The following is a 15,187-nucleotide window of genomic DNA, read 5'->3' on the forward strand; positions in this document are numbered from 1 at the left end:
GTCCAGGGGCTCCCTTTTATCCGTGGGTAAGGATGGGGACTGGGAGTTGTGCCCGGAGTGGGGTGTGCAGCGTGAGGGGAGCTCCTGAGTTGGCGCTCGGGGGAATCAGAGCTCCGAGCGTGGTCGGGTTGGACCTTCAGGGTGTGGGATCCCTTGCAGTGAAGCTGCACTGTCCCGGCCCGTCCAACAGCAGGAACATGGTTGCAAGTGCGGATGCGAGGGATGTGTGAGCGTGGCAGATGGTAAAAGTAAACCCTGGACAGCTGCACAAGCAGGGTCAAGTAAAGCCACCCCGTGCAGATCACTCTGCTAGTGGGAAAGCCCAATTGAGCGCATTTCTTGATAACATGCGAGGAAAGAGCTCTTCACATAACACTAAATGAAATTCTGGAAAAGGAATCGTTCCTGAGTGCTAATTATCTAAGTAATTTTTTTTTTTCCTGAATATATTTCCCAACAGATGGATGCTCGTGGAGAAGGAAAACCACCAGGGATGAGAAGATCACTGTTGAAGCAAGGCACACTGCAAACATGACGTGCTCTTTCATGCTTGAAGCTGAATGAAGCTCCCTGTCTCAGCAGGTGGAAAGTGAAACCCAGGCCTGGAGCAGTTCTGGTGGTTGCTGTGGTTAATCCCCAGGCAGTGCTCCCCACTCCTCAGAGACTCATGGCACTTTTGGGCTTTGCTCTCTTTGTTTTGATGACCTCAGTGCCACATTTTACACCCAAGTGTGGTCCAAGAGCCCTGGGGCAGCTCAGAATCCTGCTCCACCTTCACTGCTGGCATTTCTTGTCTGGACAGTTCGGTTTTACTTCATGCTTTGTGTTCAAATGCCATTCCTTACTCCAGCTCTTGCTGAGGACACTCAGTGAGTTGGGGCTGGGCCCTACCTGGAGCAGAGAAAGACAGGATTGCAAGGAGCTTCCTTCCAAACTGGGAAAACACAATGACCTTGATGAGACAGGCGCTGAGACTGTGCCCACTGCCTGGCAGCCTGCCTTGGTCACAGCTGCTGGGGCACAGTCTGCTCCTGCAGCCCCTCCCTCTCTGCCTATCCCCTCCCCCTGGAGTCTCTATTTCCTGAAAATAAATGCAATTTCACCCTCCAAAAGTTTGCTTCAGAGTGACAGAGGAAAAGCTTAATAAAAATGCAAAGGTCACATTTTCCGTGCCTCCTAAAATAATACGACAGATCCAATTTCTGCATTATTGAGTGTGAGCTTGTTTTCTTTTCAGGTGCTTCCTCACTTACCTGGTACTCTTTTTCTTGTGCTGCACAAGCACATGGCTGCAGCCACTCCTGAGAGCCTGTGGGCAGTAGCTCTCTGGGACCAGTAGTTACTTAGTGTCTTGGCAAAAGATGCCCTCACCCTGCAGAAATAGCTGTGTGAATGCTCCTCTCTTGATAAACATTTTGACAAAAGCCTGTGTGTCTTGACAGAAAAATCACTTTGAAAAGGACATTTATCATCTCATTCTGTTTTGAACTGGAACAATCCTCAGGCAGAGCAGAGACAAGCAGGATTTCTCCCAACAACCCCACTGTCCTCACGTGCCGTTGGCACTCCAAGATAAGACTGCAAAGACATTGCTGCAAAATGTCACTAAAATCTTCAAGGAAGTGATTTAGCATTAATAAAAAGGCAGATTTTGATGGAGATGGCATTTCATGCAGCAGATCACTTTTGGTTTGTAGTTAAAAGCTAGTGGAACAGAGTGTGTGATCACTTGGTATTATAAAAAAACTTCAAAAATAGCGTATTTGGCAAAAGTGACAAACTAGCTACAGTAACTGAGCTATCAAAGACAGTTACTGATGGGGTAATTTGGGTTATTTAAGTCTGTTCTGGGAAAATGAGGATTAGGAAAAGCCATAATTAAAATATGCAAAGCCGACGGGGAATAGAGAATAGATACTAAGTCACTTTAAATTAGTAATTCATGAGAGGGTGGAAGGGAGCGAAATGGATGAAATTATGTTCTGAAAGGGCCCTGATATTCCATTGTTGCAGAGAGAAAAGCTATTCAGAGCCTGAGTGCATCTTCTGTGCACACAGAAATTGGATAGGAGGAGGATTGAAGAGCTGTACATCCACTGAGGGAGCCGATCCTGCAGCTTTCCCACAAATCCGAGGGAATATGCTTTTGCAGGGGCATCAGGCGTTTTCCAGCTGCTTTGTGTACATTGACAGCAGAGAACCTGCAGAGCTACAGGAGCTCGACCAGGGGAATCCTCAGCAGCAGTGCTACAGCTCAGTGGTAGGATTGTGAGAGCTGAGAGGCAGAGTCTTTCCCCCACAGTGTTCCCTGGTGTGCTGAAAATGAATTGCATCAGGGTGGGGTTTTACCCTTTAATCAGAGAGCAGAGATCATTTCAGCAAGGTGTTTGTGTTACTGAGCATCAAAAGTCCTGTGCAAAGCTCCTAAAGGCACTGTTTTGTCTACCAATAGAGAGGAGTCTTGTTATGGAGTCAAAGAATCACCAGGAAAACGAGCTGAGCCTTTCATCATTACTCCATGGAAGCGCAGAGTTGATTTCCAGATGAGCTTCATGCAGAAATACGAGCTTTACATCAGGAGGAAGGTTGACATCTCACTGCCTTAAAGGGATGTCAGGCTCCAAAATGAGAGCAAAATTGAACATCCAGCTGGTCAAGAATCAGCCTGGAGCTGTTCCACAGAGTGTGAACCTACAACAGCTGCCACTGTGATGTCAAGGGCCCATTGGGGTGTCAGTGAAAGGCTGACAAGTCCCCACAGTGCCAACAGGACACTGCCATTCCTGCAATCCAGAACTCCTCAATGCTTCCCTTCTGCTGTCATTCCACGAGGATCCTTCTCCTCCAGGATTTCTCAGTGGGCTGCCTGCAAACCAGCAGGGGGTTTTATCTGGCTTTTGGGTTATGCTGGTCTGCAAGCTGTAGCACAGCTCTGCAGAAATGATCCGGAAAATCTGTGCTGCAGCGGGTGATTTTCTGTCTGTCACAACTGCAATGTGTTTTTATCCAGATAAACCCTGGCTGGTGACAGCTCATCTAGGGAGTAAGTAGTGCTTTCCCTAGGTGCAGCATATCTGGCTCTGGGGTCGCTGTGTTCTTTATGCTCTTCCTTAGGAACTGAGCTGATTTTGGAACAAAAATGCCAGTAAGATGCCATTGGTTTGGTAGAGCTCCTGCCAACACCTTCTGCTGAAAGGAGTGTCTCAATGTGGGCAGCATTTGGAATGTGGGGAACCCTGAGGGGATTCCTACACAGGACAGTGTGGGGAGTCTAATTCCCTCACTTTGCTGCTTCAGCCAACTTCCAAAATGCAGACTGGAAGAGCTTCTCAGAACTGCTTCTAAAAAATGTGCAATTATCTTCAGGACTGAGGGAAAACATCTTTTTTTTCCCCCATAATTAAAAGATTTCACTAATGACAATGTGTGCTAAAATAGCCATGACCCCTTCATGCGGAAATACAACTTCCCAAGTGTAACTCCTGAACCCAGGAGCTGTTCCTGTGCTGTGTCAGAATAGAACTCGCGTGGCTAAGGGGGATTTTGGGAAAGCTTTTCTAGGGAAACATTTTCAGCAAGCTAAAGAGAACCAACATATGCAATTTAATAACAGAAAAACAACAAAAAACCACCCAAAACAAACAAAAAAAAAAAGAAAAAAAAGAAAAGAAAACTGCTTTAGCTCTTGGGCAGAGCAGAATCATTGACTATTAAAGAACAATTTGCATTTTCTTGACCAAGTTTCTATTTATTTTATTTACTGATGAAACAGCACCAAAAAAATAGACAGAAAACCGTAGAAAAAGATTAATCTGGTATTTTGTCCTGTTCTGCTGCTTACTGTGGAAAAGAACCGTTGTTCCTAGAGGGATGTTGTGAAAGAAAAATGCTCTCCTATTGGGGCTGACTTGTTCCACGGAGGATTCCCCACAAGAGGCAGTTTTCTAACAGCATCTGGTTCATCTTCTCTTGCCCACTGCAGATCGGATCACCCAATTAAACAGAGGTAGATACAGGGCAGCCCATCCTTTGGTGAGTGGGAAAAGAACCTTTGACATTTCTAGAGTTTAAGAACTGTGGAGCAAGCTGTGAGCTTTGCCTGCTGCAGCAGTGTGCCAGCCTTAAAAATGTCCATGTCTGGTTTTGCAGCAGCAGCAAAGGGATCCCTGGCTGTTTCCTCATTTTCTGTTCAAAGATTTTAAACAGATGAAAGTCTGGTTTTGCAGGCAGAGGATTGCTGATTTTAGCCATGGTGGAATATCTCGTTCAGAGCAATTTTCAATACTGTCTAATTAGCCCACTTCAATTTAGTTTTAACAACTTAGAATCCCATTTCTATCAAGTTTCTTGATTTATCTTTAGTGCAGCTGGATATATAGCTGAATATAAATAAGGTTATAATTGATAATGGAACTCACTGGAACCATTGAAAGGAGGTTTTAAATAACTATGCATGCTAATAAATGTTGGGTTGCAGTAGCAATCTTAGAGAGAGGAATGACATCCACGTTAATATTGACCAAATTTATTAGGGTTAATATTAGTGCAATAAATAGCAAATGACTGAACAGGGCTTTCACCTTTTTTTCAAGGGCTAGAGCAGCTTCATGCTGGGTTTGTGAGTACACAGCAGAGTGTGTGGATAATAAACTTAAAATCCTTTGAACATTCACACTTCAGATTTTCACTTGATGCCACTTTCCTTGTCTTTAATAAAACACACTTTTCAGAGGAAGCTTGAGGTTCACCAGAGCAGAGTAAGACTTCCCAACAGCTCTGCCAGGGGTAGGGACACCTCGGCAGATGCTGTGGTGTTTGGCAGACACAGCAGTGGTGAGACAGTCAGGATGTCCCCACGTTACCAGCTCAGGTCTCTCTTTGCTGTAAGATGTCCCTCACTGGGATTTCTACTGGAGCCAAGGGATGACATTCTAAATAGAGCATGAAGGTGTAGAATGGTGCCTTTGATTTGCTTCAGTTCTCTAAGTGGCCCCAGCTTTAGAGCAGTTGGGAAACACAGCAAATTTGGGGCAACTTGATGCAATGCTCTGCCTCTGCAGAGCAGCAGCTGGGGCTGTTTCAACCTCCCATAATTTATAGATATTTAAGTTTTACTGTGACACGTGTCACAGGGAACTGAGGCTGTAGGAGCATGTGCATGTCTAGATCAGTTTCTGATGTCGAAGCAACTCAAAGCTGTGTGTAACTATCAAACCTCCCAAGTGCCAGAATGAAGACTCTCACTCATGTTACTGACTGTCCCCAGGCCACAATACTGCCACCAGAACCTCTGCTGGCTCCTTCCCTTCCTGGAGAAGAGGATAAGGAGGAGGAGGTGGACAAGGAACCTGCAGCTGCAGAAGAAGAAATGGCATCAGTAAGTGCCAGCTTTGGTTACCACTGGTGCAATTCAGAGCAGCAAGCTTCTGGTCAGAGAGGAGCTGGAGATGCTGAGGGCTCAAGTCCTGCCACAGTGCTTCACCCCAGCCACTGGCACCTGGAAAATTGGTTTTGAACTTCTCCTTTTAGTCATCAGTTTCCCTTGCAGGATACAGGAGAAACTGTCTCCTGGGCATACCTGCCCCTCTGCACAGACTGTTTGAGAAAATCCATGAAAATTGAACATGGAACTGGCCGTGAACTTGTGTAAAACCAGCCTTCTGTTTTCGTTCATTCAGTTTGTGACGTGGACAGCAAAAAACAGTTTAAGAGCACTGGATGTGGCCAACAGCATCTTCCTGAGGGTTTGCACTTGAAATGTGAGCTCAGGGGATCCCTGCAAGCTCCCTTCCTGACATATTTCTCCTCACAGATCCACACGAGCTCTCTGCTGGGAGATGCAGGAGCTGAAGAAGACACATTTCTCCTGCGTGACACCTCCAGCACAAGAGCTCGGAACGAACCCAGGGTCCAGCCATGGGAGAAATCACAGCTCACAGAGGAAGTGCTGGAGCGACTGAGTACGTGTGGTGTGCCTCTTGTCTGGCAGAGAGCAGTGTGGGTGTGTGTCCCTCAGCTTCAGCTGTGCCCAAGGGACAGAGGAAGCAGGAGCTCTCAGGAGTCCCTGAGGGCAGCTCTGACTGGGTTTGGTTTCCCTGCGCTTCCATCTGTGCTGAAGGCAAAAGCAGAGATTGTTTCTGGTTCAGAAGAAGGTGCTTTGACCTAGTGAATGAACTACTGAACTGCTGGGTGCTGATGACCAAATCAAGCAGAATATTTGGGTTCCTAAATTCTCTTTAGTCTCCTGATAAGTCATCGGAGCAAAAATGCATCACAGCAATCTATTAGATTGAAGACAAGCAGTGTGGTTCTTCAAGTGGCACAGGCAAGGTCATCATCAGAACTCAGCCTGGTAATCAGTGATGAGGGTCTTGAATCTTAAAGCCCCATCATTACTGATTATAACATGAGATGCTGTTCTTTAAAATCATAAAGGCAATCTTCTGGAAACCGCTGAAAGTTGGGAAGATCCCTTCCTCTCCTGGCAACACTGTTCACCTGTTCTTAAAAATTAATCCCAGAACCCAAGATACATTTAATCTTCAGAAATATTAAACCTTTTGTTAAATCACACAAAGTCTTTATTCCCAAATAAAGGCTCTGTTGTCATGTTGTTCCAGCTCTCTTAAATGTTTGTAGAAATCAAACTCTTGCTTTGGTACCTGTTCTTTTCTGATTTCTGTCTCCTGTGGATATTTCTCCACGTGCTTGGTTTCCTGTCGGGGTAACTCTTCAGAGGGCTGTAGAAAATCAGAAAATCTGTGGAGCCATTTGTGCTTTGGAGCTGCCTCTGTCGTTGTTGCTCACAAAGGGCTCACAGTGGGGCTGCATTTCAGATCTGCTGGAAGGTGGTGTCTCTGTTTGAAGTGATTTCGTTTCTTTCAGGGAGCATTGTGACCGAGGGGGACCCTGTGACGAGATACACTGAATTTGTTAAGGTTGCCCAAGGGTAAGTCCAATCGCAGTTACTTCTACAAAGTCATGGACCAGGCATTTTGCTGCTGTAATATCAAGTATGAAGCCAGGCGAGCTCCAAACATCATCAGCCACTGGGTTTAGATCCTCCCATCTCTCAGTACAGATCAGAATTAATAACTGTAGTCAGAAGGTGTTGTCAAAGAAAACTTGATGCTGGCAGTCTCTCACCTGCAGCACCCAAAAGATCTCCCATCCCTCAAACTTTTTTGCCTAAAAGAGCACCTTACCACCTCACAGCTGTCAGGTAACAGTTCTCAATAACATTTACTTCAAATATTTTGCTTAAAAACTATTCGGTAATCCAGATTATAACCACATAGTTTAGCAAATGAAACCAGAGATGAAATAATAAACTCTCACTCTGTCACACAAAACCCCACCCTGTGTAGTCTGCAGCATGCATTCCCTGGGAAAAAAAATACACACACACAAAAGAAGGAAAAAAACCCCAACACAACAAAGCAAAATGAAAAATAATTAAATATATTATTTTCCCGGTTTTGTAGGCACACCCTTCCCCTGCCCTTAGGTTTTGAAGATCTGTGCACCAGCTCTTTTTGTTCAAGTCGAGCCTCAGTTTTCTCCTGGACACCCTGCATGGCAGAGGGCTGCTGGGCTGCTGTGCAGCTTTTTGAAGAATAGATGAACCGAGGTGTTTTAAAACACTCCAGGCAGCACAGATCTCCTGTCTGGGCTGGTTTTCATTCCCAGCACCTAAACTGCTTCTCCTTTCTTCTCCTTCTGCTTTTGTTTCCAGGGGTTTCGGGACTGTTTACAAAGCCATCGACCCAACCACAGGAGAAGTGGTGAGTCCCAGCACCCCCAAGCACATTGTGCAGCTTTTCAGGGTTTCCCTTCTGCTGGGAGCTCTGCTGCACCTTTGGGTGGCCAGTTGAGCTTTCCTGCACAGGCTGCTCCTCACAGACCAATGTGAGCCTGCAAAACACATTTTGGAGAGACTTTGTTCCTACTCAGTACCAGAAAAACACAAGAGGGGCAATGGTATCCTACAGAGAAGGACATAATGAAGGCTTAAAATACCAGAGAATGGGTTATTTCTTTAGAAACCCAGAAAATAATTGCAAATCTAAACTGTGGTACAGAATTCTCATTGGAGTAGCAAAATCAAAGTTCAAGAAGTTAGAAAGTTCGGGGATTGTGTTGTTTTTGTTTTTGTTTTTTTTTTTGTGTGTAACTGTTACGATCTTTTAGGGTGGGATTTTATCCATCATGTACTGAAGGTGTTTGCTTTGTTATGCAACCAAGGCCAGCAGCAGCTGTTGAAATAATGGCCAAACCCCATAGAATTGCTAAAGGATTCCCAGCTGTTTTGATATATTTTCACAGTCACAAAATCCTGCTTGCAAAACCTGTGTGAATAATAACAGAGGTGATAAACTGAGGCCATGGGGGAAGCACGTGGGTGCAGAGTGTTGTCAGAGATCTGTGGTTGATAGTTTAGGGACAATTTGTCCCAAGTTTACAAGGCAAAATATCTCTGGCAAATGTCCTCTAAGTAGCACCCAAGCAAGTGGAGAAATCAGCTCTTTCCTGTTGCTTCCTGTGCTCTGGTGTCTGATCACAAGGTCACGGGGCAGTTTGGCACAGCCCAGCCTCATCATTCCAAAAACACTCGCTCCCTGTTCGTTGTGGTCCCCTGCAGCAGAACTTCTCGAGCCCACGGTCTCCAATTTCATTTTAGGTGGCCTTAAAGAAGATGCCTCTCTGCAAACGGAGCAGAAAGGAACTCGTTGTCAGTGAGATCCAGATCATGAAGGAGAGCAGGCACCCCAATATTGTCAATTATATAGACAGGTGAGTGGTTCTGGTGTTTTCATGGGAATGTTCATTCACACACTGCAAGCCAAAGGTTAAAAAACCCCTTTGGGCACTGGCAGAACATGGAGCTCTTTCTTATTTCTTTGTTATCTCCAGTGGATGGGAGGGGATGGTCTCCATTAATCTTTTCTGGCATATGTAGTTGGAAATGCCTTTTCAAAAACCTGGTCTTACTAAAACAACAGCCTGTCAGCTCATTACCTCTGTGTTGTTTTGGGGTTTGGTTTTTTCAAGTTGATTGTATTTTCTATGCCTTAATGACAAGTGCTGATAAACCATCATAGAAATTATCTCCCTTAGGCTGCTCCCACCATTTTCCATTGCTGTGGAAGCCAGAAAGACTAAATTCTCACTTGCAGAACCACATAATTTGCCAGTTTTTGGATAGATTTTCCTGTTTCTGACTGTATTTTATGCAATGTTTTCCAAATGGTTGGCCAACATCTGTCCTCAGTGGAGCACAGCCTCCTCCCATGGATAACTCTGGGAGTTGTGTTGCCTTGTTCCTGGAGTGAATGGTGGAACTGATAAGATAATGAATCAGTTGATGGCAAGTGTCCTGCTTCCAGACTGATGTCTGCTGTTACTAAACTGCATTTTTCTCTTGTTTGCCATCTAAGGCATCTCCTTTTTCATGGATTTGTCTTTCTCATTTAGACTGCACAGATTCCAAATATTGCAAGGCCTACAAGGAATGTCTCCATTTTATTCTGCCTCCATTTACAAGTGACCTGGAGACAAAACTCCCCTGCAATCCTTTCCACAAGGTAATTTAGCTGTGCACATTCATCTCCATGCCTTTGTTTTCTTCTCTCAGCTACCTGGTTGATGAAGACCTGTGGCTCGTGATGGAATATGTGGATGGAGGCACTTTAACCAGCGTTCTTACCCAAATCTTTATGGAGGATAGAGTGATAGCTGCTATCAGCAGGGAGGTAAGGGACTCTGCTTGTGCTTCCAGTGGCTTGGACAAGGTGGGACAGGAGTAGCTTCATGTTGAGAGCTTTGTTTCAGTGCTGCTGTTATGATATGTAAAATAAAAGGGCATCTAAGTGAGCTGCCTGCCAGTACAGCTGCATTTCTTATACTCTGTTATTACACTCACACTGCCGTCGTACTCTCTTTTTTAATTTAACTTTATTTTATTTAACATTCTAAACTTTGCCTCTTTACACTGGAGCATGTCTGCACTGCATTCTTTGCCTGTAAAAGCAAACATGCTGGTGGCAGAAAATAGATTAAAATAGAGCCTCGTTTCTCACAGCCCTCAGCTTAAAAGGAGAGCATTGCACCCCAACTGGTGTTTGCTTCTGAAAAGTGACTGATGTGCTGCTTCCAAGTCTGCTGTTGAGGCCAACATAAAACCTTTGTCATGCAGCCTCCCAGACAAAACTGATCCACTTCATAATGAAGGGAGAGGTGTTTTCCTTTTTGACAAACCCTCCTTTGTCACCTGGAAGGAGAGAGCACAGCCACTGCAGCCATTCTGGCTGGGTTTGGAGGGGACAGTCTGTATCAACAATTGGTGTTTCACCTAGAAATTCAATCTTTTAGAGCCATTTCCTTTTCTTATGTGATGAAATGAGGTTAATTAAGTTTTATCCTCATGGGCTTTTTGTCTCAGTGCCTCAAAGCCCTGGATTTCCTTCATTCAAAGAATGTGATCCACAGAGATGTCAAAAGTGACAATATTCTTCTCGGGATGGATGGATCCGTGAAACTGAGTAGGTATTCTTGGTCAGCACAGCATCCCTGTGTTCTCAGAGTGGGGAATTTCTTGTGCTTGGTTTCACAGTTTGTAGGTTTCGGGGGTTCTGGGGTCCAGGTCGGGACGGCCGGACGTAGACGGTGACAGATGGAGACGAGAGATCTCTATAGGCAGGTCTTGGGACACAGTCGGTTTATTGTAAAGGGCGTGGGTATTGGGGCACTGCTCAGAGCTGGTAGACTCAGCTCTGAGCAGGCCCAAGAGAGCAAGAGAGTGAACGGGTGAGAGAGAGAGTGTAAGAGCAAGGGTTTTGCCAGTATTTTTGTTTTCCTCCTCAGCTGATTTTGGCCTGTGCGCTCAGCTGACCCCGGAGCGGCGCACTCGGTGCACAGTGCTCGGCTCTCCTTACTGGTTAGCACCAGAAATTCTGAAAAGAAAGGAATATGACACCCAAGTGGACATCTGGGCACTTGGGATCGTGGCCATTGAAATGCTGGAGGGAGAACCTCCGTACTTTCAAGAAAGCCCTGTCCAGGTAAGGTGCAGATATGTCAGACACCACTGCCTTGCCAGTCTGTGCCATGTTTCGTCTCCCATGAGCCAAAATCCCACTCCAATCAGCCTGAAATAGTTCCAGCAAGGCCCACTTCTAGAAATGATCCTGCAGAACATCTCATCAGAGGAGAAGTGACACGTGCCAGTGCAAAAATGTGCCATTTTGGCCTCCAGTACTGCTTGAATTCCTCCTGCTCTGTTTGATCTCTCTCTGAGCTGTAGCTCTGGATGACATCAGCAAGTTTCTCCAATTAGGAAATTATTATGGAAAAGCATTTCAAGTGTATCTGCAGGCCTAGAAGTCTTTTTCAGCTCTGACCAGTGCCTTTCAGGGAGGGTCACTGGTTTAAGTAATGCCATAATTATCTATTACACCCCCCAAAAAAAAATTCTACAAGTGTTTATTAGCAAAGCTACTTGTAGTAAACATAGTTTGAAGTTTTCAGTTTTTGATCCTAATTCCTTAAAATGAAATGATCAGGTCTTATACCAAATGAACAAGGAACAGTGGAGGAATGTATGCCAGGGTAAAATCTCATGACTATTAGCTGAAACCAAGTTAAATGCTGCACAGCTAATTCCTGAGGAAGGAAAGAATTTTGAAGATTTCAGTCTTCCACTCTTTTTGAAGAAGTTTCTTTACTTTTCTTGGAAGACCACATTTGGATTGCCTTTGCCTTGTATAAGGCAGCAAACTACTGAGAATTATTTCCAGATCCCAGAATATTCTGAGTTGGGAGGGACCACGGGGATCACCAAGTCCAACTCTAAAGTGAATGGTCCATCTGGGGATTGTTGTTATCAGCACCATGCTCTGACCAGCTGAGCTGCTCTCAGGGTCATTATCACCACTGCTCTGGAGGCTGAAAATTCCCTGCTTCCTGACCCTCCAGTGTTGATCAGGGCCCCTTGAGAAGCCTCAGGAGCTATCAGAAAGCCGGGAGGGGCCTGCAGGGGAGCTGTCACCTCAGGGATGCTGAGTGGCTGTCCCGTGTTCCCTCTGTCCCCAGGCTCAGGACCTGATAACCCAGAACAGGTACCCGCCCCTGAGGATGCCCAGCGAGATGTCAGTTCTGTTCCACGCCTTCCTGCACTCCTGCCTGGACACCAACCCCAACATTCGCTGGACAGCCAGGGAGCTCCTGGAGGTAAAGGGCCAAAGGCTGCAGGGGAAATTCTCCTCAGCTCATCTCAGAGGCACCGAGTGTCCTCCTCTCCTGTTAATCCCCAGTCTTGGTGCTTTTCAAAGTAGAATCATAGAAGATTTTGGCTTGGAACGGACCTTTAAATGCCATCTGGTCCAACCTCCCTGCCATGAGTGGGAGTGGGGATATCTTCAACTCACTCAGGTTGCTCAGAGCTCTGTCTGACCTGACTCTGGATGTTTTCAGGTATCCACCACCTTTCTGGGCAACCTGTGCCAGTGTTTCACCACAATCAGCATAAACAATTTCTTCCTTAGATCTAACCTGAATCTCTCCTCTTTTAGCTTAAAACCATTACCCTTTGTCCCTTTGCAACAGGCCCTGCTAAAAATGGGTCTCCTTGAAGTTTTGAAAGGCTGCAAAAAGGTATCCCTGGGACCTTCTCTTCTCCAGGCTGAACCATCCCAGTTCTCTTGGCCTTTCCTCAGAGGAAAGTGTTCCATGCACCCCCTGATCATTTCTGTGTTGTACTTTGGGAGTGCATTCAGTTTTAGCTGGTGGCAAGAGAACTGCAGTAGAATGGTGCCAGGTACAGAGGCCAAAAATGGTGGTGGTGGAAGAGGAACCCAGTCCCAGCCAAGCAGTCAAGAGATTTGGCTGTTCTTGTCTTGGTGCTGAAAACCTGCACCTCAGTGTTCTTCAGAACAGCACAGACCTAAATCCTACTGGGATCAACATTTCTTGGAGGTGCTGGAGTTCCCCGAGGAACAGCTCGCACTTCTCTTTTCTGACAACTGAAGTAGCCCCTACCTTTAGAAAAAAGGAACCTAAGTGAGTCCTTTGAGTCTCCTGAAATGAAAAAAGCCCTGAGACAGCAAGTGGCATTCCCAGAGTGCTGGCAGAGCAAAAATCCCAGCAAGATGAAGACACCTTGATAAATTGATTAATGGGATTAATGGGATTACTTGCCTCTGAATGTTAAGACTGAGGTGTAGATGGTCCCCATAGTCCTACTTACGTGTATTTCTGGTAACCAGAGGAATCCTGCTTCATCTTGTGAGAAACTGGGTTTGGAAAGTAATGGTTCCTTTCTTTCTTTTTTTTTTTTTTCCCTTTGGGCAGCATCCATTTTTACAAACAGCCGTGAGTCTCTCCGTCCTGCCTGAAATGATCCGTATAGCCAGGAAAGTCTGTGAAGCCATGGAAACACTTCATGGCAGCAGTACCAGCTCAAAGGAAAATCAGGAATAAAATTTTCACTCCTTTGGGAGATTTGCTCCCTTCTCACCCAATGGTTACATTCATTTCTGAATTGCTGGTTGTGTCTTAAAGATGCGAAGTCCCATTTATGGGGGTTTTGGTGTGGTTTGGAAATGGGGAAGGGTCTCCTTCATTCATCCATCAACTCTAGGGCACACTGCCTCTGGAATGCAGCCCACGGGCTGGGATTTTCCCAGTTGTGGTACTTCTGGATGAGGAAGAAAGTGCAATTGCATTTCCAGCCAAAAATGGGTGAAGAGTAGGGCAGCCAAAACATCCTGTTGGATACAGGCAGCCAGCTGGGACTGTGGAGTGTTTGGAGAATTCCCTGTCCTCCCCCCACCTGGCAGAACACGATGACACGAAAGATATAAAATATATAGAGATTATAGAGAAAGAAATGTATGTAACATAAATGGGGGGCATGCAAATGTACATAGACACATAATGTACTGTAGAATTATTATATGTATAGATCTAGCTAGACTATGTATTATAATACATAGTATAAGATATATTTTATAGGATTATAACGATATGTATAGTGTCTTACAGAGCTATGGACATACATGTACTTTGTACTTTATATTTGTACTTTGTACACATATATATGTGTATGTATACATATATAATATAGATATGTGGTATCCTCTGTAAATGAAACCCCGTTTTTATCCGGGTGTGTTGCACCCGGCCGCGTTCAGGTGTCGGTACCTGGCCGTGGTCACACCTGTGTTGGTGGACACCGAGCGCCCTCTCGCGGCCGCTGCCGGCGCAGAAATCGCTAAAATTGTAAATTTTTGGTAAAATTTTATTTAGGTCACTTCGTATTGAAAAGTTACAAAAGGTTGCAATGAAACATTTTACACCCACTTCCACCTGTTTTCATTTTTGAGGGGTTGACGGTGGCTTGAGTGTGTACATAAATGCAGCCCTCCCACCATCCCAAAAAACCAGCCCAAACATACCTTCCCACATGTTGATATTGTTAAAAAATTACAATTTTAACTAACAACGTTAGAAGCAGGCAGCAGCACAAGCCCCTGTGAACCTGCCCTTGCCTTGCGTCACCTGGGGTTCACCTGGGAAGACAGAAGCCTCTGGAAACCAGCAGAGCCAGTTGTGTTCCCAGGCTGGATCAGCTCCTCCTGATGGCAAAACCAAATACTCCCCAAAAATAATAAATGCAGAGGTCCAGACATCCTGCTTGGCGCCAGCACGGCTGAGCCTCCCGCAGCTCCCAGCACTGCCAGCCCCTCAGGGCAGCAGTGCCCAGCAGTGGTGTTCCAGGGCTGCCTGTCCCCATGCCACCGGGACAAACTGGGGGAATGTCTGGAGCTGGCATCATTATCAAGGTCTAAAAATCACCATGTCTATGCTCCCTACCCTGACTTCCCCCTTTGCCAGGCTGTAGGTGCCCAAGAACTGCTGGTGATGCTCCCTGTGTCCCACTGATGCTGGGGACAGCCCGTTATAGAGGCTGGAATGGGGTGGTAGTGCTGGGATTGGGGGTCAGAGCTGTGGAGCTCCAAGGAAAGAGCCGAGGGACTCCCCTCCACCTTGGAGCTGAGCTGGCTTTGTGCCCTCAGCAGGCTCAGGAGCTTTCTCAGCCAAATCGTGGGGCAGGGAGGCACAAACCTCCAGTGCCATCTCAGAGGGGAACCTTTTTCAGGGCAAACACTGACCCAGGCCAACCAGCTGG

The 15,187-nt window shown here is 45.8% G+C and overlaps 1 protein-coding gene across 1 annotated transcript; it reads left to right on the forward strand.

Annotated features, from left to right (window-relative positions):
• Positions 1-458: 458 nt before the first annotated feature.
• LOC103617912 (serine/threonine-protein kinase PAK 3-like) lies at positions 459-14,360 on the forward strand. Its single transcript, XM_017737604.1, has 12 exons — positions 459-3,043; positions 3,983-4,032; positions 5,267-5,371; positions 5,813-5,960; positions 6,886-6,949; positions 7,736-7,784; positions 8,681-8,793; positions 9,635-9,752; positions 10,442-10,541; positions 10,864-11,060; positions 12,091-12,228; positions 13,348-14,360. The coding sequence occupies exons 1-12, from the start codon at positions 2,941-2,943 to the stop codon at positions 13,474-13,476; spliced, it is 1,314 nt and encodes a 437-aa protein (XP_017593093.1). The 5' UTR covers positions 459-2,940; the 3' UTR covers positions 13,477-14,360.
• Positions 14,361-15,187: the final 827 nt, after the last annotated feature.

Source organism: Corvus brachyrhynchos, unplaced genomic scaffold (genome assembly GCF_000691975.1).
Source record: "Corvus brachyrhynchos isolate BGI_N302 unplaced genomic scaffold, ASM69197v1 scaffold346, whole genome shotgun sequence".
Classification (NCBI taxonomy): Eukaryota; Metazoa; Chordata; class Aves; order Passeriformes; family Corvidae; genus Corvus; species Corvus brachyrhynchos.